Source organism: Vanessa tameamea, chromosome 2 (assembly GCF_037043105.1).
Source record: "Vanessa tameamea isolate UH-Manoa-2023 chromosome 2, ilVanTame1 primary haplotype, whole genome shotgun sequence".
Lineage (NCBI taxonomy): Eukaryota > Metazoa > Arthropoda > Insecta > Lepidoptera > Nymphalidae > Vanessa > Vanessa tameamea.
The window spans coordinates 13,591,560-13,616,609 of NC_087310.1; the positions used below are offsets into that span (position 1 = coordinate 13,591,560).

General features: G+C 31.4%; 1 protein-coding gene across 1 annotated transcript in view; it reads right to left on the reverse strand.

The window, feature by feature from the left end:
- The window catches only part of LOC113394073 (transmembrane protein 205), a 37,078-nt gene extending 22,165 nt beyond the window's left edge, over nt 1–14,913 (reverse strand). Inside the window, exon 1 of the mRNA XM_026631273.2 lies at nt 14,613–14,913. Within this exon, the coding sequence (XP_026487058.1) occupies nt 14,613–14,854 (242 nt within the window). The 5' untranslated portion in view covers nt 14,855–14,913. The remainder of the gene's footprint in view (nt 1–14,612) is intronic.
- Nucleotides 14,914–25,050: the final 10,137 nt, after the last annotated feature.

Below are 25,050 nucleotides of genomic sequence, written 5' to 3' on the forward strand. Positions count from 1 at the left end.
ACAGTTAGTAATTATAAAGTAAATAATTAAAAAATTATAAATGGGGATTCGATATTAATGATAATTTATCTAGTTGCGCAGCTATGACCAGGTGAGGTTATTATTTGTCGAAAATTTAAGATTGAAGTTAGTTATTATTCTTGATTTTCCTTTTTTAATTTAATTAATTAAAAATCAATAAATATAAATATAAACAGACTATAAATACCTACCGACGCGAATATTTCGTGATGGTTAAATGACGAATAAATAAATAAATATACTTTAAATTTTATAGTATGTAGATTTGATTAAGTCGAAAAGACGGAACTGTTTTGAGACTAGTGAATAACCTCTGCGAATATACACAAACAAATAAAATTTACCCCCAAATATTATTTGAATAGATATAGCTTCTTGAATATTTTTTTATTTAAGATTATTGGGATAAATTAATCTTTGTCATCTCAACATAAGTGTTATTAGTATACAATTAAAATATTAAATAAGCAACCCAAAAGCGATCGAGTAATTTGGTCATTGCTGTAATATTGTCCGTGGCCTGATTAATAAAGTGGTTATCACTCATTCGTAAATTAATTTTAATTGTTTCTCGTATTACATATACATTTCATGTGCATTTTATTACAAATGAAAAAATGGTATTTGACATTTAAAACGTAATATAGAAAGTATATAGTCGACGTTAAAAGAGAACGATTTTCTGAAAATAATGATAAGTTTAAATATCTGACTCATAACTGAATTATTTTATAACTATATGAAATGCCGGCTTCGCTCGGTTAAAATAAATATAACTAAACACACATGAATATACTAACTACCGTATACTTGCACAATTTTTATTTGTAACACACTTTCTGAATGCACCCATTATGTACCCAGTGTAAAGGTCAACATGGCCGCCCGTTGAACTCCATGTCATTTCATTTCATAGATTTAATATCGAAATATCTCGATTATACGAATCCTGCAGATACATGTTATTGACTAAAAAATAATTATTTCGTAACGATCTATACTACTGACCTGCACGAAATCATTAATGTTGAAGAAGCAACTATTCTATTAAAAAATAAAATACAAATGGGGAGATAAATACGAGTCTTTCACATTTTCCTCAACCTTGGGAACTAAGTGTATTTAGTTACACTGGCTAACTCACTCTTCAAACCGGAACACTGCAATACTAAGTATTACTAAGTTGTAAAGTACTACACAGCCTATAAATATTCCACTGTGCTAGGGCCTACTTTCCCTTTAATGAAGATGCTTTTAGCTTAGACCACCAGGTGTATCCACCAATCAGCATTGCAGAAGGCAGTGCTGGCGGTTACACATGTGGTTTCATCGAACACGAGATTAATTATAAACATATATTAGGTACACGAGGTATAACTGCTTGGCGGTAGATATCTTGATGTACCTATATATTAGCCATAAATGCTATTCGCAACTAGAGAGTCAGTTTATCGGGGATAATAAATGGTGTGTCTTCAACGTCACAATCACGTAACATATTCTGTATCCACGTGCATTTCTAAGAATGCAGTCATGCGACCTCGTTTCACAGAAGCAAAACTATTCTATTGTTAGAGAACATATGTAAAATCTAAATTCGCGTATAACTTATCGCTGTTTAAATTGTCACAGTTCTATGATTTATGTAACGGAAAAGGTGCTCAGTAACGTTTGTAGATTGCTCTCGAATTCCTACTCGATCCATAAGTATATGAGTGTATACTTCGACTGGCCGATATTAAGATTGAAGAAATTGTGAACTTTTTCGATTTTGAAAAAAGAACATGTTCCAAATATTAAAACAAACCTTTAAAAGTAAAACATAACCTCAAAAATTAGTTTTTCACTCATCTAGTCACTAAATTATGAAGGATTGATGATGAGGGTTGATGAGCATGACAAAGGCTCCTTAAAACTATAGCCCAGGTCTTAAGTCCCAGGAACTGCTCGGAGTTTCTATCTCACGATATATTTGCCATCCGCACAACGTCTGTTGACGTCTTTGCTTGTAAAAAGTAACTATTTAAGTATAATTTGTCACTTGTAACTTATTGACTAATGTATCAAAGCCTCATCAACATGATGGAACACACCTTTACTTGTAATGTTAATAAAGAAAATAATACAAATATCTGTATGTGCGAAGTTTTTATAGACAACACGCATCAGTGGCTATTCGGAACAGACTTAAACGATAATGGACTTAAATGTATGTAACACTACGCGCATTTCTTATCAGTGCATAGACATTTTCATTATTCATTCAAATCTTCAATGATTTCTTTCGAAGAAAGTTTTAGGCTTGTGTTATTCGTATGTTAAACATGTCTTGTCGGTGAACTTGTCTTATGATGTCGAAGGTCATATTTTTGAGTATCAAAAACTATTTTTTTATGTATCTTTTATTTGTTTGTCAATTGCGTAAAAAAATATTTTAAATCACAGTGTTGTTTTTTATATTGGACTTTGATATAGGAAACAGTTTCAGCCTCTCGCTGAAACTCTGAAATGCCTTATCGTGTATCGTGTCAATCAAATCGGGATAAGAAAAATTATCTGTCTTAGCATTGATCAACGTTGCAACCCAATTTTATACTTATTGTTTTTAATATAAATATTAATGTCCTTTGGCATTTACTATATACAGTCAAACTGCTGATACGTTTGACATATAGGTATAAGATAAGGGATTTTCATATTAGAATATTATGGAAATATTGTGCAATAGCTCTCATTCTTTCACCTCATTTATATTTATCAAAAGGTCTTCAGGTAAATGATCTCCAATTTAAATTTAAATAATTACATTAATTTTTATTGCCAGTAACAAAAATGAAAATCGAAAAGGTTTTTAGTACTGACAACATTAGTTTACATTTACTTAGTGTGTATTAAACTATATTTTTCGAAATCTACCTTTAATAATACTTAGGGTTCTTGGTAAATGCGATGAAAAATTATATATCATTCAATTAATTTTTATAAGATTTAAGATGACACGGAGTACAGATCGAGTATGTAGGGCGGGTTATCTTTCCGATGGACTCTCAGTATCAGTCAAATATAGCTTATCATTAAGATTTAAATATAATATGCTTTACTGTCGTCAACCGGCGGGACTATAAAAAGTATCGTTCTTAAATTTATTATTTAAAGAAAAAAAAAGATTTACCGAAAATATTCTACAGATAATAAATTTTAGTAAATATTGTGTCAGTCACCTTAGAAAGGGAAATGTTGCAAGATATCATTACTATGATAATGATTATGTTTACAGAATATTAATCAATATTTATCAAAATAAAGATAAATTTGATTAAAGGAGTCCTTTACGAGCAGTTTTAAGTCAATTAACAAGATTTAATTAAATGTTAACCTATCACACATAACGAAGCTGTCATTGTTTGTCTTTAAATGAATTACTCATAACATCTAAAACTGTATCATAAAATCTGTATATCTTGTATGATAATTAACGTAGGTATACCAACACAAAAATAATACTCCACGCATTTTTATAATTAAATAATTTTATATTATAATGTAAGGCATTGATGCAATATTAAAAATCATGATATATTAAAAAAAAAAAAAAATCTATCTTTATATTATCGATAGTTACATATACAAAAGTACTGTTATACTCAGTAATTACGAAAATCCGTGAAAATCAAATATTAATTTCAATATATAAAATCGATTCTCATCGATTTTGTGAAAATTTTAAACGTAGAAACTTTAAATAAAAGCCATTGCTAGTAAAAACTAATATCCAACAAAAAGTATTGCACAATAAAACGGTTTTATTTAAACTAACCTTCAATAAACCTTTCACGACACAAAGTTAACGAAATAAGTAAATTATTAATAGATAATGATTTGTCTTTGGCAGTTTTTAATAATTGACCGATTCATAAAATGTAAAAAAAGGCACGGGCAACTGTGAGCCCGTGGATGTTGTAAAGTAAATTAAAAAAAAAAAAAAATTGACCGAAGATCGGGCATCGGGCATCGGGATCGGGCATAAGATCGAAGTTTGGGCAATGAAATTCTAGCCGTGTGAACCTGCTATTAGAAGTTAACATAAGTTTAAAGTTAGTGGTCATGAAGAAATAAATTCTGTTACAACAGTAACCAAGAAGTTGGCGCCAATGTTCAATCGATTTGTTAGCAAGAAATTGGCGCCAATCTATTTGTAAATTGATACGTTACTATTACTTAGCATAATTACAAATGGTTATAGACTGGTTACAGAAATAGCCTCACTTAAGTTATCAAGGAAGTACAGTTAAACTTAGTCATCTATTAACTCCTATTAAGTTATTTAATTATTTTTCATTAATAGCGAATACCATACGATTGGCTTGATTCCGAGAGGGACAAGGCGGTTTAACTATTTATAGTATATATAGTATATATATACTTTTGGAAAGTCTGAATGATATCGGCTACATGATGGCAAGTGGGTATCAGTCTCGCTTAATGTGTAATAATTGTATTTTGACACTCTCCTCCTCTAAATGATGTGCCGTGCTGTGCCCCAGGCACCAACAATCTCCGTTAAAGATTTAACTGTTCTGCCATTTGAGCAAGTCTAGTACTGTACAAAAAAAAGTCTTACACCGTTAAAATTGAACAATTGTATCTAAGATACTGTGAACCACATGGTTGTAGGTATGCTGATATAACTGTATGCTATTTAGTATTTAAATGTGTAATCGTTGCTTCTGAAAGTGTTATCTAAGGCTGGAAAAACGTTTGCAAGTGTACACGCCCCCTTAATAACCAGTAATGACGTTTATGATACGGGAAAACGTAACGACCATCATAAGATTGATTACATGAAAATCGGCACCAACATCTAATTGTTGATTATCTCGATTTTATCATATCATTTTTTGTCTGCTTAAAGCGAAATGTCACGTTTCGTAATTATTTTATTTTGAAGATATTTCAATAATGAAACATTATTAAAATTAATATTTGTGTCATAATTCAAGTAATAAGTTATCTCTTTCAAATCCTTCAACATTTAGACTTGTTTAATAATTTGTCGTATGTCCTTACTGAAGTTGAAATAACCGCAAATAAAAGATTTATAAGATATTTTTTTATGTCGAATCAGAGTCGTATTAATTTTGCCCGCACGAAATCGGCATGGACAGCTAGAAAGATAAATATTTGCAACACAAAACTTATCTTCAACATCTTTGTCGTTCTTTGTATTTTTCTTAGATAAAAGTATATCAATATTTGTGAAAACAAACAAAAAAATCAAGAAGTTAAAATTGTAGTTCCATTGAAACTGATTACAATTACTTCGTTTAACAATATTATACAATATTGTAAACATAAATTTTGAAAATTTAAGAATTCCATAACTTTTAACACCAATTTTTGTTGACTATAACAAAGTTGTCAATTTTCGTTGTGGGATGATGTCAGTTGTCTGGGGAAGTGTGGTGTCAGCGCTTGGTATACATATGCTATGTTTTATATGCAGCGATAATATACTTTTTTACCTTCAGTTATTTATTGTCCTTACATAAAATACATGATTTTTAATTTCAGAAAATGCTTAATAAGATACATAAAATTACTTAAATTGCAAAATATATTTAGTTTTAAATTTGAACAAAAATATTTAAAATAGAATAGCCTCAAATGATTTACAACAAGGAAATTATCATTTCGAGTGAGCGATACTGAAAAAGCCAAAAATAAATATGTCAGAAAGAAACTCAATACTTCTGTAAAACGTAAGAAAAATTCGATAATACGAAAAAGTTTTTATAAGGAAATGAGATCCGTTAGTTGACAAGGAAGAAGTTATCTTACGTTTCCTACATTCAAAAAAATTTGTGCTACTTTGGAAAGTCCAAAAATTGATACGAGTACATTTTAAACTTAGGACTTTTTTATACTAACAAGACATATTCAATAATCTTGATTAAGTGTGACTTTGAAAAAGTTCTAAAGAATGGCGAATGGTAATTGATAAGAATGCACTATATATGATTAATAGAACATAATATGGCAATTAATGTACTTTATTCAAATAGGCTCCTACGAGTACTATTGGTTTTCAGTAGTCACATTACAAGTATTGCGTAACGGAGATATGAACATCGACAGTAAAGTCAACATGAGAGATAATCGAATAATGGATTAAGGTTTTCTTTGAAGGTGTAGGATTACAGTGTTGCTCAAATGCGGGATGATCCAGAATGATTTCTTTTAAGATTAATGCTTAGAGCACGTTTATATGTCCCTTATAATTTAAATGTATTCATATTGTAATCAAAGCGACAGTAAATCTGACTTTCTGTCACGCTTTCAGGGCTAAACGATTGAACTGAATTTGATGAAATTAGTTATAAATAATCTCAAAACCCAAGGAAGGACATAAGCTATTTTTTTATTCCTAAAACCTTCGACCGCATAACACGTGGGCGAGGTCACAGACGATATCTAGCAATATATTTATATATATTGATTGAAACACTTTTTTTTTCTTTTTCTTGTAACAAAGGATCTATTTTCCGTGCTCTATATAATATTTCAATCTCGAAGTGTGTATATTGCTCTCACCGACTAATCTCTACAAATGTACTTCAGATTGTGGGACGTGTCGTCACAAATTCTGATAACGACACACATTGTGACAATGGAGCGGCCATTCAAAACTAATAGCGAGTCTCAATTGAGATTAATGAACGCTTAACGACCTTCAAACGGTTGAATTAAAGGGTCAAAATCAGTACTTTAGGTACGGCACCCACATAGTTATTATTTTTATTCTTAATCTAACAAATACTCCTTTCAATATTAAATGGTATCTTATTATCTCACTGGTACAGAGGATTTATCTTGTAAAGAAACGTCAGAAATATCAATCAACCGATAGGCGTGTAGGAATCAATTTCATAAAGAAATAAAATGGTTAATGTATAAATATTACTCTATAAAATATACCTAATGCGTTGCTAATTGCGATATCATCTGAGAAATGTGAAAAAAGTCGTAACATCAGTCCATTTATTCACACACTTTTGAAAGAACATGTACATACACGCGTATACTCACACAGCGTCAATTTTCAATGCTTCAACGCTTATTATCAAATATATATTCCGATTAATTTCTTTACAATCCAACAAATTATTTTCTTAAAAACATATTTAAGAGATCCGAATACACAGCACGCGCGCTTCGTACGCGAGCCGCACGGAGTACGCTTAACAATCAGCGTTTCATTTATTGCAAGATTATTTCCTGCACGTTGCAGCTGAGATTACAGTAACAAGAACACCGTGTAAACATAGCTAGTACGTACGTGCGATTTTACACGTCTTCGAACACGTTGGATCGTTGCGAACTTAACCCTGGTCTTCATAGGACTTTTATCGGCGCGAATGTTACAATATATTATTGCAAAACTTAAAATCGATGATCATTTGAATAATTAATTAATTTTTAAGAAAACGTGCATGATCAAAAATATCATACCTATCGTTTATTTTATATTTTTAATCAATTCATTTGAACGAAATCGATATGCTTTGAAATTTATAAAATAATTTCAGAAACTATTCCATATGATATTGTATTTTAGCTTAAACATTTATTTTGAAATAAATTTTAATCTTTCAATTGCTTTTTAAATAAACATTTTAGTATTTTTAAAACTAGCGCACGAGTCGCAGGCTTAAGCCCAGGTTTTACAATAAGTACAAATGAAGATAAACGCTCAATTTGTGTTCAAAATCTAGTTCCGTAATAGATGAATATAGATTTCCGCGTTCCATATATTTATCACAACAAATTTCCACACAGATATAACACGATAAGCGTTAATTCATAAGTTATGTTTAGTACCGGAACGAATGTCATAGTACATTATGCATCTGTGATATGATGACCAGTCATGTTGTGATGATCTTGTAAAAATGGCTGCAACTAGACACTGAGGATATAAACTATTTCGACTTATGATCGTAGATAACTTCATATTATTTACAAGATTATCTCAAATGTTATCCATAGCACTGGCTATATATGGCTAATCTATACTCATACACGAGGATAAGTTTTATTGTTATGCTTAATTGAGTACACGCAACAGAAGATGCAGCACGTTTCGGAGAATGTTTTACTATATATTTATTATTATTCTATATAAAAATAATTACTGTCCTGTATAATTAGTTAAATTTTAATTCGATAGTCAAATTTTGTAAATAAATCTCTGAATTTTGGAGTTTGTTTCACTAAAGATTTCTTCACGCCAAGTAAAAATTCAATGGTGCTTGCCTGCATTGGAACTCGCATTCATCGGCTAAGATTTACGTGTTTTTACCACTGGGATATATCGTCTAAAGAAAGTATATAAAGTTATTAAATCATATGTTGCGGAAATGTTCAAATTAGTATTTATAGTTTGAGGTATATAAAATGCAAATGTTGCCAGTTGTGTGATGTTTTAAATTGTTTTCAAGTATTTTAGGCATATATAAATAATGCTCAGTACTTTTGCTTTGGCAACAACGTAGGTATCATTTAAAATTAAATTTTAAGAATTGCTCACCTTCTAGAAGTTTCGCGAACGATTGGGCCGCTTCCAAAATATTTCGTTGATTATATTTTTTAGGTGGATATTAGGTAACACTTTGACACTAAAAACTATAATTTTATTACAAGTATAAAAAGAAAAAAAGGTCATACAAAAAATAAATTTATAAAACAATTCCTTATTTAAAATCTTTGTTAAAACGAATAATATTTAGTACTGATATGTGTTTGTTTTATAGCATTATTTTTTAGTAGGCGGTTGGCCTACTTAATGGTAAGTGGTCACCACTGTCTATAGACATTCCCAATGCGCCACTAATCTTGAGTCCTGTTATGTTTCTTGAGCCTGTAGTTACACCGGCTCACCCACCTTTCAAACCGGAACACAAAAAAAAACTAAATATTGCTGCTTGGCGGTACAATATATGATGGGTGGTAGCTACCCAGATGGGCTTTCACAAAGCCCTTGCACTTTGGTGCAAGATTTCAGCTCAAAACTAATAAAAAAATTCAATAGCTAGGTTTGATCCACAATCGTTAAGAGATTTAATAAAAGACTATTGTGTGTTTCTTTTATTTAAATTTATGGGCCCTAATTCTTGCTCATAGACGTGTTTACAATTGATCATAGTTTCTGTATTGATTTGCATCGTCGTGAGTTGAGTTTGTAGATGAGATAAATTTTAAATAAAATATACATAATAGCACTGCATTTGTATGTGTATATGAATGGATTATGTAGTTATCCTTCTGGATCCTTCAGTATAGAGCTCAACACAGAACCCTTTTCTAATATTGGAATTGTGGGCATTATATGGGTATCCATTATTTGTCATAAATTTATTTATTTATTTGTGAAAATGATATTTTCACCATTTATTCCAATATTAATTTCTGTACAATGCAGTGACTCTGCGAAAGTTTTACGACCAATGCGGGACCAGTATAAAATGTTTATGGTATTTTTTTATCACGAATCTCTTTAACGATCTATGTAGGTATTTTTATTACAGTTCGTGGGTGCAAAATTTATCATTTCGAACTGTTCAACCACAATTTGCCAGGGTTTATTGATTCTGTCGAGCCGAGATGGCCCAGTGGTTAGAACGCGTGCATCTTAACCGATGATTGCGGGTTCAATCCCAGGCAAGCAACACTGAATTTTCATGTGATTAATTTGTGTTTATAATTCATCTCGTGCTCGGCGGTGAAGGAAAACATCGTGAGGAAACCTTCATGTCTAATTCTTCATTCGTGTCTAATTTCAACGAAATTCTGCCACATGTATATCCAATAAACCGCATTGGAGGAGCATGGTGGAATATGCTCCAAACCTTCTCCTCAAAAGGAAAGGAGGCCTTATCCCAGCAGTGGGAAATTTACAGGCTGTTAATGTTGTATGTTGTTATTGATTCTTAAATCATAATGTTATACATGGCTTACGGAAATTCAACGACTTTGTTTTAGTAGGAGTTCAATAGACTGTAACAAACTGTGTCTATTCGACGGTTCAAATAAATTTCAATTGGCAATTGGGAATACGTTACGTTAAATTTTAATGTTTCAAGTTAGACAAAAACTCATAGCCACATAAATATTAATATTATTTCAAAGTTATCTTTGTGCATATAGCGATAACAAGGGTGTGTGAGTAACCACTGGCAGAGAGCCGAAAACAAAAATATTATTTCAGAAATTGCAGTTTTGTCACTTACGTTATTACGATAATAAACTCTTCGCCTCGAGTTCGCGCCATTTTTGTTTGTTTTAATCAAGCAATTTAAGCTATAATTAAATCAGATTCAGATTTAATTATAGCTATTAATTACCATTAACTTATTTATCAAAAGGTACGCTATCATGTTAAAAGGTGAATATGGAAAGTTTTCGAAAATATTTAAGAATTTAATACAAAATTAATCCCGTAAATGAAAAGCAACTAATTTCAAACATCACCAAAATTATCTGCAATCAATCTACCTACATTTATAATTTATTTAAACAATGACAATGTGACAATTATTGTCACGTTAAGAATTATTCTTATACGAACCTGTAACCTATTATTTAAATAAAATATTGTTATTAGTATGTGTGAAATGCCGATAGGTTACAGGACATCTTTTAAATCTCATGTATATATTTCAGTGCTTGTTGTAGTGACTAGCTTATGAGGCTAGGGATCTGAAGAACTTGTTTTCAAACTGCGGGTCAGGCCAATAAACCGCTATTATGGTTGTTAAGAAATTTTAAAAAGTATTAAATTTGACAGTATTACTAGTAGTAGTAGTATTATTAGTAGTACTCCGAAAATCACGTTAAGCCGTTGGTTCTGCGCCTGAACTCACTTTGGTTGAATCGGATTGTCGCCATATGTAGTATACAGCGAGGTAATAGAGAGTGCACCTGTGTTTGCGTACACAATTGCGTACTTTAATGTCTCTACTGGGTGTTGCGACAAAAACAGTAGTATTAAAAAAAAAAAAAATCTATAGTATTAACTGTTGACACGAAGTATGAATAATTATATACGATATTCGCACTCGGCCGTCGGTGGCGATATTGTATATATTATAAATATTTACGATTTTTCAAAATTTATATAAAGTTTCAACTCAATCGATACAAGTACAACAATCATTAATTTTTATAAATAAAATATATCTTTATAAGATAGAACGGTGGTAGATAGGTGTGTTTGTTGACGAAATGTTTTCACGAAAACACCAGTCGTTGATATTTTGAATGCAGAAATAATAAGGAAATATATTTGTTTTTTTCAAATAGTTTTAATAGCACAAGGTAGGTCACGATAATGCCAAAGGTTATTATGCAATTTACAAAACGAAGTAAAGGATACTTCTCGTCTACGAATGAACGAAAACATTACAAATTATATAAAGCATTTCTCGTCTTTCCAGTCAATGTAATCAGTATGAACCCAATCATTTTTCTATTTCCTTGAAACCACAGCGAAGATAGCAACAATTTATTATAGGAATAAAATAACTGTATAATCAGTTGTAGCCGAGACGGATATTGTGACAGACGGCGTTTACTAGCGTTAAACTTTTACTTGAAATTAGCGGATATTAGATATACTTAAAATGCCTTTTGCCAAATTAATAAAAAAAAAAAATGTAAAGTAACACTTGTGTGCAAAACGTTATTATACAATTAGTGAGTTCATGGTTGATGGCACACCTTGGGAATGAAACGATCTCCTCCTGGCTATTTCTTTGTGATATTGAATATATGTAAACGATTACAAATTGTCAAAAAAACCCATTGACTTCCTTTCTCCGGTTCTTCTCAGGTCACGGTATTTTCGTTTCCGAACCGATGGTTCTTATATTGTCCGTTTATATTGAATAAAGAAATTTGAATTGGTTTATCTGATATTTAGTATAGAGTCTAGTTATATATCTTGTTGAACAAAAAATCGCTAGTAATAAAAAAATTACAAATAACATACAATATATATCATATATCATAGATAAATTTACCTTTTATACTCTTTTATTTAACTAACTTTTGCAAGCTAGGCGAGAAAATGACAAAGCAAGGTTACAATGTATTGGCAATGTATGAAGTATAAATAACTCATATCAATGCGCCATCAACTATTTATATATGTATACGCCTGAAAGACCACATCAATACCCACGAACCAACATTTTAGCAGCGTGGTGGATAAGATAAGTTGAAACCGTCTCGTTAATAGGACTGGCTAGCAGTACGGCATTTATTGTTATTTTTAACTTTAATAAATTGACATTCATTCAATATAAATTCAATTATGTATTTACTACAAGTAAGTTCTAAGAATTGACATTTTGATTGATATGGCAAACAGATCTAGATCAAGTTTACTTTGACCTCAATATCGTCCTCAATAGTGAAAAATAGAAATTCGGAGAAATGTAGATCATCGTTAATTGAATGTTGAACATACATTTCATTACAAAAAATAAATTATTAGAATATTAAATTTTGTATAGAATTGTGAGAATTTTTACATTACATTAACAGCCTGTAAATTTCCCACTGCTGGGCTAAGCCCTCCTCTCCCTTTGAGGAGAAGGTTTGGAGCATATTCCACCACGCAGCTCCAATGCGGATTGGTGGATGCACATGTGGCAGAATTTCGTTGAAATTAGACATATGCAGGTTTCCTCATGATGTTTTCCGTCACCGCCGAGCACGAGATGAATTATTATAAACACAATTTAAGCACATGAAAATTCAGTGGTGCTTGCCTGGGTTTTGAACCCGTAATCATCGGTTAAGATGCACGCTTTCTAAACACTGGGCCATCTCGGCTCGGAAAGTGAGAATTTAAAACTCAATAATCCAGAATCTCGGGATCTGTGGCCTTATATCAAGCGATTATACCAGTAGCCATTAGCCAGTTCAATCTACAATAATTAGAATAGTAATTATATAAATATAGAATTTCGTTTGATGAACTCATTATGCAAGAGTTAGTTAAGTCAAAAAAAAATTATTCGATATAAACAAACAAGATTATGAAAATGAGACGTGTAAGGCAAAGACGAATAATGGCTGGTTATATTTTAATTTACTGTCATAAACTATGTTCTAAAATGGCTGCGGGTATTTTGTTTTTCTAATAAATCATTTATTTATCAGAACATTTGCCAGGCCGGCTTAAAAAAAAACCTAGAAAAAGTTATAAAAATAATTTTATATACACCTATATGGAGTTTGAGTTTGATTCATCAATGAGATATTAAATAAAACCGCAGACGAAGGATATTAAAACACGGACTGCAAAAATTAAATAAAAGAATTACAAGAGACCCAAGCTATTATGTTAATGTTGTGTGCAACAAAAACTTAGTATAAATTACTAACCGCAAAATTATTATTAAATCTAACGAATTGAATTTCACACTTTTATTCCGGATATAATTCCGCCACACGACTGGCCTTGTGTTAAAAATCTTTCACTAAACTTACAACATTTTTCTTTTTCGAAAATAATCGATTTCACACGAACATTAAGCTTGATTTTTCGGTAACAAAGACCTGAGACACATACGAGGAGACATATTAATATACGCTGTTTTCATATATACCCTTCCTTTTAAGCTTATCACTTGTGTTAGGAGTGGGCACGACAATAGCCCAAGGGGTCAGGTCAGGTTTGGTCCTGCAACTTTTAAAAACTGATATAAATTTGTATATTTTATTGATTTTAAACTACTCAGCTTCTTGTAGTTTCGTTATTCCTTTAAAACGGTGGTTCAAATATACTCGAAAAAATATTGAAAAAAAAACAATATGATTTTTGGTTATCGTAGTCTTCCGATCTTGTCAAAAGAGACATTGTGATATTAATGGTGTTTATGTTGCTGTTTAAATAGTGTCATACAATAACCAACACGATTGAACGTTAGCGTAACGAATGAATGTAAAAACATTAAACGGATTTCTCGCAACCTTGGTTTGTACAGCGATTTGATATGTTCATGATTAAGCCGTCGAGTTAAATAGGAGCCGTTACTTTCAATACGTCACAAGTAACACTCCCATTTATTCAATACATTATATCAGGACACGAAGACGAGAATCTTAAATATACGATTCCTAAAACCGGCCTAATATTTTTACTTAGCAACAGAATAAAATCGATGGAATAATTCATAAAATTCATAAAACTTTGAACGATTAAGTAGCGTGTATTTATAAAACAATTCTTTAGTAAATTTGTTTTCATATTTATATATAATTCCTATGTACTTATAGTTAGATTTTTAGAATTTGTTAGATTTTGATTAAATAAGAAACAACCCCGAGTAACCAGGAGATGGGACCCACGACTACGTGACTTTAATAAATGCCATTTTTGCAGCTGTTAATTCAATATTCACAAGACATATGATGGTTTGGAAACGTATGGATATCGCACATTTATGTTAAGTTATCCGTAAATATAAACCTACTGATACTAATTAACGCCTGTCAAATAATATAATTTCACTTATAAAACTCACGTGAAGGCTTTCGTTTCCTGGAATCGCGCAACAGTTTGCTTGAAGACGTTGTATGCCAGCTTAGAGTACTGGGTCGACAGAGCGAGCAGATCGGGTTGGTACTCCACTTCCTTTTGCTTCTCCTCGTCAGTGGGGTCAGTGATGATATTATGCTTCTTCTTCAGACGTTCTATAGCCTTGTTCGGCTTGACGGGCGCCGGCGCCGGCACTGGCGCAACATCACGAGTGCAAACATTACACATTTTTCACGTACGTTCAGTTCGGAACACGGGTCGGATTGAGACTGTGGCGGCGGCGAACGAGAATATAAGTCTAGTAAATTTTATCCCCACTCTTCGCGCGATAACGCGGCGCTTGCGCAGATAGCGACATTCGCTTAATGTTAAGGGCTGATAGGGTTGTTGCGATAAACGGGAAGGCGTGGAAAGGTTTTCGAAAAGTTTTTGTTAGTTTATTTTTTAATTGAAGGTTGCTTTCATTAATATTTTCATAATTTCAGAATGTATAAAGGTTGTATGTATTATCTTTAAAGGTAATTGACTTCCCAAAAATAACAATAACGGAACTGATCCAGCTTTCCATGGGCATAACGCTTAAGAGCTGTAGAACTTTGTCAGTTATACAGAGATCATTTTAATACTTACATTTTCTTGTCATGACTGAAATTTATTATTATTTTGATTACCAATATACACATAAATAAATAAGGTATGCGTATTGCGATCGAGAGAAAGCAGTAACTAAATACATACTTTGTATAAAAATCCTGCTGTGTCGCATACTTTATAGACATATATGGTTTTCGAATTCAATACGATTTCACGAATAATTTTAATAAAATACATACTTAATTTTCAAAGATTTGCTAACGAAGGTAAATTATGTAAATGTCACTTTGCCGTGGATTTTTAGTGGAGATAGGATGTTGAGCAGGATCATTTGTGTGGGTACCACTCTCACTTTTCTTACCTATCACTGCCAAATATAAACAGTCAGTGGAAGTAACTAAATATGCCACGGCTGGGCCAATGAAGTCCAGGAAGAACCAGGGCCTTGATGGAAAGAATAAACGAGAATTGATCTGCACGTCCTACGTTTACTCGTCTGACGCTCAAAGTCTCGGTCAACTGTATACTTTGTACTACTGTTAGAGCTAAGCTCTATGATGTTTACTCATCAAAAAGAAAAGTAACCATTCGAGAATGCGATTTTTGCGACATATATTAAGTAACGTTACATATATCAGTTACGACGTTTAGCGCAGACGGAATCTCGCGGTGTAGCTAGTATATGTTGTGAAACATAATAGTTGTTAACGTCTTGTTATTGATTTACGATAGAATATTCAATTTGAGATTATTAATACCTGTGTACACCGTGCAGTGATAACGAATAATCGAATTGAATCGATGGCGACAGATATTGTATATCAATAATTTTCTATGTTGTCTCGGGTCTGGTTGTTTGTGGTACCGTCGTTACTTCTGATTTTCCATAACACAAGTGCTTTAGCTACTTACATTGGGATCAGAGTAATGTATGTGATGTTGTCCAATGTTTATTGTTATTTATTATATTGTAGCCTTCCTGTATAAAATCGTATATTGTCTCAGTGAATCATAAAATACTAAAAATATTACTTAAATGATATTCCGGAAATACATTTTATGATATACGAGAATTATGAATAAAAATCAAAAGAATAAGATAAGTTGTTTATTACGTGCGAAAGAAATATACTTTTAGAATATTGCTTTGGGTCTTTCTGCGAAGCAAGAGCAGAGCCTGTAACACGTAGTTTCCCAACGATTCATTGACAAGACGAGACGAGATAAAACCGCAGACGGCGATAAAACTGGAAAATAAAATTAAATGGTTTAAAAGTTAGACGATACTGAATGTTATTAATTATTTTAGTCGATGTCGCATATCACTTTCTGACATTTCACAATCGTGTTCTGCGGTGAGTTTCGAGTTTCTTCTTACAGAATAGCTCTACAGACTATGAATAGATTTCAATATACATATCTATAACTCTGTACCAGTGGTACCTTAACATTATTTATATTTCGCCAAGTAAATTCTCTCAGTGAGATTATCGATATTGTACTTTTTGAAATTAGTCCTTTATTTTTCACATAGACACCATGCATGGTCGTTTTCGTAAATTTAATGGATGTGGTTATTTAGTGAGTTGGTTAAAATTGATTAAGTCATTTAATATAAGTTACAGGAAGGATGACGAGAAAATAACCTTATGATAAGTAGTCATACAGCTTGGTATTCTTTACATTGTCAATGAGGTGCTATTTTTATTATTTACAATAATCTTATAATTAACTAGACGCAATTAGCATTGTTAGTTACATGACACAGAGTAATATCAGAAACATCAGTATTTTCGCAAAGTTACTCTGTGTCACGTAAGCTTCAACAAATAGAGAGAGTATTAAAGTTAGGGTTGACAAAAATTATTTTATCCCAGGACATGATTCCTATCAGTTATATAAAGTATGATTTTGAAAAAAATATATATTTAGCACAAGTAATTATGTTTAAATATTACAGACAGATTAAGTAAGAAATTATTAAATAATTAGATGAATACAAAAACGTTTACATTATTTATGGAATGTTTTTATAAATTCTTTAATAATAATAATTAAATTTAAATAATTTTTGAATTGTATTGATAAAATTGATACTAAATAAGTGGGTACTATGACTTTTCTGTTCAATATTGTGAATCATGTGATTTTTAGTGAGGCTTGTACAAGTGATAGAAGCTCGGTACAGAACTACTTTACTCTTTACTTTCTCCTGGGCCAGCAAGGAGTTAACATTTAAGGTATGATATAATTTTGTGATAAAGTATAATTGATATTGCGTAAATTATTGATGATATATGAATTGTGTTTTTTGTAAATATTAAGATACAAAAGTTAGTATTAAGGTAATTGGTGTTACTGTAAATATTAAATAATACAATATTACGATTACTACAGTTATAATAAAGTAATAGGAATTATTCTTAAAATATCCTGACATAATGTATTAAATCTCTATAAAAAATCTAACACGTGCGTAATCGACGGGTGAAATACAAAAAATCCTCTAAAACGGTATAGGCTTTTAGTAGGTAGAGAAGTTAAGCGACATACACACGTACAAAAGAAATATATAAAGATACACATAGCATAAAATAAATAATCAATTAAAACCTAAAATGTGGTGGAACATAGGTTTAATTATACTCGTAACAATCAGAGGATACCCTTAGACGACTTAAACTAATCTCTAATCGGATAAATGATATCAATATACATAGATATATTTGATATGTTTTGTAATAGGTGGCCTTGGTGTAAGATTACGTGAATCTCACGAAGATTGCGGGTTTAAGCTCGGAAAAGTACTGCTGAGTTTTCATTTGATCTTCATGTTGTACTCGCCGGTACAGACGCCAATATCGATCATAACATTAACTAGAATAAGACGATCCTGTATATCTCGATTAACAATATCCATCTACCTTCCCAGTTATAAGAAATAAATATATTTCTGTTTTTAACACGACACATTTTTCTAATCTCAAATACGTATACAACCGTATCAGTATCCTGATTTACTACAGATGGGACAAGTATGAAAAAATCGTTGCGAGGAATATGTCAAATCATTAAAAAGTAGTAAAATTATTTATGTAATCTTATTGTATTTGATTAGTTCGATGAATAAGATATATATCTTACTCATCGATATCTTTGACAGTACGCCTGAAGGCTCTATATGAATAGTCTACGCCGGAGAACTCTATAATGATAATAATTACCTATAAATTACGTAGGTAAACAAGATCAATGACCTAATAATGATAATAATACAGTCGATTGGTTGAAGTGTGAGATTCATGAGTTGTAACGTTCTTGAAATCAAATATTTGCAAAATCTTACCTAACCACCTTGATAGTCAATCAAGTCAAATAAACTATAAATCATTCTGAGTTGTTTGGCAGCCGAATAATTACCTCCTTAAGGTTGAACTACAATGATTTTTCTAATGTCCCAGTTTCTAGTACTTATTGATGGTAACTTCAACTTAAGATGCAGTGCACACGTTCGTGTTTCTTGTTCTTGTTCACTTATTAAATTAAATGTAACCGTTCTGAGGATCGGTTATTATTATTATTACCCTACCTTATGTACTTATTTTAAAATATATTTTTTACTAGAACAGATTTTCTATATCAATTGTTCTTTATGTGTGATTGTGGGCGTGTTGTTTTTAATAATATATCTTATCTGTTGAGCTTGTACTTTATCGAGATAAGTGTCAAGTTACTATCTGAATTTTTTAAATAAGTAAATCGAGATATTTGCTGTATAATATAATATAATTCTTAATGCATTTCAATTTATATTCATTTTAGTTTTACTTGTGTGTGCCTGTTGTATTTCATGAATGATTTTAAATATGGATTAAATTAACATACAAATGGGCTAAAGGGTAAGGTACAGAGTGTATAATGCTGTTAAATTAAAATGTTGACTTCTGCTTAATCTGCTTTAAAATACAGGATGCTACGTATTAATGTTACTTGGGTCGCTTTAAAACATTTCAAATAATGTCTTTGAATAATTAGTTCTCTTATATTAGCAAACAAGTAAGATGAATTTTAGAAAAAGAATGAATGATCTTTGAAGTCGTTCACTTGATATCGGTACAACAATATGAGTTCCACCTTCATGTATTATTGTAAACAATTTATTTGATTTAAAATTCGTTGCGGAACGAAACCAATACTTAACGTCCGAATTATTCTATATTATTATTAATATTTATCATTATTAATGGCGGTCGTTTTGAAACGAGTTGAATCAAGTTTTAATTTCATTATCAAGGCTGAGCTTTAGGCGCCGAGCTATTAGTCTTATTTAATCTTTTTAAATTATCTTGAATGGCTATTGGAATACAACTTCAAAATTCCTTTTAAATTAGTAAGCATACGAAAACTCATAAAAATAGCAATATTTCTTTATAGGCTCATACGTGTTTAATTTGCTAGATTCAAAATAACAGACTAAAACTGTTAATTTCCCACAATTAGTTAGGGAAAATAAACTCACCGCTCATTCGATAGAGCATTTGATTATCTGTGAAAATACTAGATTCATTAATCTGTTTCTAATTGATAAGCGCTTCGTAACCCACCTGGGTTGCTATCATTCATTTATTTTGATACTAAGCGTACACAATTGATGTTATATGATCTGAAGGGTGAGTGAGTCAGTGTAAAAATAATAGCACAGAAATAGACACGAAATCTTAGATTCAATAGTTGGCGGCGCATTGGCAGTGGCGAAATGAATTAATGCCATGGTTTTGCCCATGTATCTATGGGTGGAGGTGAGTTAGTCCATTAGTTAAAATTCCTTCATCAGCATTGTAATGTTTTACAAGTTACATTAAATATATATTATATTTAAATATCAGCTCGCTGTGCAAACACTCCGTCTTCACCGCGCGTCAATTTTTATATATCTTATTTTCCCGCGCTTTTGCGATGTGTGACAATCGAGATGACAGATACATAAATACACAGATAATATATATTCATATAAAATATAAATTCAGATAATACTAATTATTATGTTATTACAGATCTGTGTACACTACAATCATCATAATCAATTAGCCAAACTTAATACGTTAGACATATGTATGTAGGTTTCTTTCAATGTGCGTTAAAGCAATTCTTCGCATTCCGAAATCACAGATTACTTTTTATAAATGATAAATAAGAAAATGTTAACCAAAGCTACTCATTTTGCTATATCACAAAAATTATGCGATTTAATTAACTATTGTTAGTTGATGGATAGTATTTGAAGTGAGAAACTAATATGCATTATTAAAATAAGCGGATATAAACGAAGATGATCAATTAATACCTACGTAATATTTTTATCATATATATTATATTAATGGCTGAATAAAAAAAAACTTAAGTTCCAAGGTGAGTCAAGTTTTGTATAAACATATTAAACGTGAATGCGAAATATTTATAAATTTTAAAATTACTGACTGACATACAAGGCACAACATAAATTGCACAAAAATTGTTTGTGGTACTTAGTTGAGTACTAAGCAGAGATTGTTCAATTCGAAATTCAAATTAATCGCCTGGGAAGGTTGAACAAACTTTGTACACATTTTTTTTTATTATATCTGTTGTTAGAAATCGGGGATGATATTTGCTTGAGCGTGAGTTTTCATACAATATTACCGATGGGATATCCCGTCGGGTACACGGCTAGTGAAGAATGAAGCAAACTTTGGGAAGTAAGATGTTATGTCTTATGACTGTAGTTACACTGACTCACTCACCCCTAAATTGGAACCCAACAATACAAAGTTTAACTGTTTGGAATACTTTTTATTAGCGGGTTCGCATAAGTCTGCACAACACCTTACAATTGAAGTTTAATTTTGCACATATTCTTGATGCTGGAGAGAATGGAGTCCCGTAAGATACCTTAGTTACCTAATTATTTAGTATTATTTCATGTATTAAAAATTGCTTGATTTATAAAAGGTTTCTTACGTGGTCTTCTGGTAAATTTATTAAAGAATTGTGACAGTATTACAAGCAGAGTTAATTTATTTCGACCGCAAAGATAAATATAAATATAAATATTGGACAACATCACATACATTACTCTGATCCCAATGTAAGTAGCTAAAGCACTTGTGTATTAAAGATACAATTAGTATTTGATAGCATTGTAAAATTATTAGCATAATTTAATAATCATATATTCCGTTGTGCTCAGGGAAATTATGTTGACGTATTTTTTCCTATAGTGGCCATTTGGAATTTACAAGTTTAAAAGTTACTTGAAGGATAAATTTATTGATCTAAACTAAATAAAATAAAACATTACATAACAATATACTTTTTTGGTTTATTTCAAATAAATATAGGTACAATATTTTTATAATTAAAAAACGAGCCAACATTAATCATAGTTTTTTATTTGAAAAATATGTTATTTAAAAAATAAAAATAGAAAATCGAATATAATTCGAAGATCGAATCTGTTAAATACTTTTAAACATTTTGTAAGTATTTGTGAAAATATACTTAAACAATTCGTTACATTTCAATCGTTCCCCAACCAAGGAATCTAAGATATAACATTTTTTATGTACATCGTGCACAAGAAATATCTTAGTACTGGCTGTCTAAACCATGAGACCTGAGGAGTACCTACACATTATTAAATAGTAGATATTATAATAGTGAGCCGAGACTGCTCAGGGGTTAGAACGGCAGTGAAGAAAAACATCGTGAGAAAACCTGCATTTGTCTATTCACCAAACCGCATTGGACCGTTGTGGTGGAATGAGCTCCTAACCTTCTCCGCAAAGGGAGTGGAGGCCGTAGCCCAGTCGGGGGACATTTACAGGCAGTTTTTTTTTATTTTTTATAGTATAATTATTATTGACGAGCGGATAACATTTAACGAGGCAGGCTCAAATTCTGACGACGTATATTTTGTACTTAATTTGCGTTAATATCAATATTATACTTATTTACTATTTTCACGAAACTATTATAATGAGAATTAATAAAATTTATAGCTTAGACTTTGTATTAGTAACAGGCTCAACAATGTAGAGAAATGACGAATATAATTATCAGAAAATAGTACTTCATTTTCTATCATACAATATTAAAATGGATAGTTATGTCTATATACCTAATTTTTAGGATAATTTGAAAACTTCGAAACCGATTCATTTTCGAATTCGAATTCAAAAATCAAAAAATGGGATGGCTTCGATGAAAATGACTAAAGTTGAAATTGATTGGCTAATAATAGATTGAATTAAAAAATATCTTACAAACAGTTGTTATTCCATAAAAAGTTTTATTATTTGTTTGTGTGTAGGACGTACATGTTTTTCTATTATGATCTTTACATTCATTCATTCATTCAAAGTTAAACAAACGTAGTCACGAACAAATATCGTTAAACTAATAAAATGTTAACGCATGCGCTTAAATTCCGCGTCGTACCGTAATAGGTACATAATATAACATATTATGCTAATAAGGAAATATACAAGTTTCTGAGTGCGGACGTGCATATAAGAAGGAGGATATACATTAAAATAAATGTGGGGGATAAGACGATTGCGGTTAGAATGTTCCTAGAAGAGCATTGTTTTCAGAAAGCTTATTTTGAATATAATTTTATTACCTATTAAAGACAGTCAGACTTAGTTACAGTTAGACTTAGGACAACAACTTGGAATTTCTTTCTCCACGCTATTCCAATGTCGGTTGGTTTACACATGTAGAAGAATTTCATTCGACCTAAGCAAGATTCCTTAAAAAAAAAAGTACTAAAAAGTTTAGTATTTCCGTAAAAAGCCTTTTTTATTATATATGCTTAGCCGATTCGGAAACTTTCTGGAACAAAGAATTAGACAGACAGACCGAAAGTAAAAAGAACAGATTCGAGCACATGTTTCCAAACAAAATCATTGCCAGGTAGGTGAGAATTTTTTTTTTTCTATAGTTTGGTCAAATTTTCCGGCTCTCATTTGTAATTGGCTTAATTTTTTTTCCTAAAAACTTAAAGAATGAAAACCATTGAGTAAAAGCATATATATTTTTCGTTTAACTAAAAATCATTTTCGGACTAACTTTATTTTTAAAATTAAAATAAATATGTGTTATGTCAATCGACTGATTTCAACGTATATTTATATAAGTGTTGCTAACTATAAAACATGTATTGATTTTGGCTATCAATGTTTGAATTTTAGTCCAGGATGAATTTCAAAATAAACATTCCGAGAATTAATTAGCTTGGTTAACCTCTCCTTTCTGGATAATCAAGGATTCTGGCTAAGTGACGATGAATCAATTTATATTTATTTATACAAATTATTATCGGTATCGGTCATGGCCTCACAACGCTTACGTTATATTTACATTTATGACGCCTCGTATATACATATCGAGCCGAGATGGCCCAGTGGTTAGAACGCGTGCATCTTAACCGATGATTTCGGTTTCAAACCCAGGCAGGCACCACTGAATTTTCATGTGCTTAATTTGTGTTTATAATTCATCTCGTGCTCAGCGGTGAAGGAAAACATCGTGAGGAAACCTGCATGTGTCTAATTTCAACGAAATTCTGCCACATGTGTATTCCACCAACCCGCATTGGAGCAGCGTGGTGGAATATGCTCCATACCTTCTCCTCAAAGGGAGTGGAGGCTTTAGCCCAGCAGTGGGAAATTTACAGGCTGTTTATGTTATGTTTATGTATATACACGCGTATAATAATCACGTTTGCTTTTAACGATTAATATTGACTACTACTACATTTCAAAATCCCCTAAAAGTTTAATAATGGTTCATTGTCATGGTTTGGATGTTTATGATGGTGATGGATCTCTGAAATAGAATCTCTAATCTCTCTGAAATTATCTTCTAATTATCAGCACTGTTAGTATAATATGCGTTGAGGCTGATAAAGATAAAAAGTTTTTAGTTGAAAAGGTCATGTTCTATACGACCTCAGATGAGTTAAAATTGTGGATCAATTCGAATGAAACGTTCATAATTTTGTGACGTACGGCTTCGTAGTAAGAGGACCCTGAGAATTACTAATATCAGTGCTAGTTATGTGTTGGAGCTGGATAAACGGTCCTTCGATTGCGCTAATTACGAAAATGCGAAATTTATTATGGTACTATTCTGTTTTACAGTAATGGCAGCGTCTCTTACAATACATCGGCATATTAGCTTTCATTTATCTAAAAAAATATGAAACATTACACACTCTACTATATACATACAGACATACATACATACATACATATTATCCATTTTGTCATTTTGTCGTAAATGCTGGTCCAAATTTTTAAATCGAAAGTCATGTACACAGCAGCTCGTTCTTAATGAACTAAATTCAAGTGCCGCTATGAAAAATATTTGCACAAACTTTATTTAGTCTGCAATTCTATAAATATAATTCTCGGAAGTCAATTGGATTAACGTTTAAGTATTTTGCTTGGAAACAATATTTTCCTGTTTTGATATGTGATTCAATTTCATATCGTCGTTACTAATTTAGTAACGAGAAAGTTATGAGACAGCATGTAATGATGGGAACTGTCGAAAAGTTATGGTGCCTTTGTAGCGCCATTGTGACGAGAAGTGGCACGATTATGTCAAAGTCTTATTTAAAATATTTATGGTTTGAGTAGCTACTTCCAATACAAATTAATGATGATAGGAAGGCTGGGGGTCAGTTCCACTAAGTTGACCCCCAGCCTTCCTTCCTTTCCACGATTACGATATGGTCACGATTTTATTCCGATCCATCTTCGATAAAATCGAAATTGTGTCGTTGT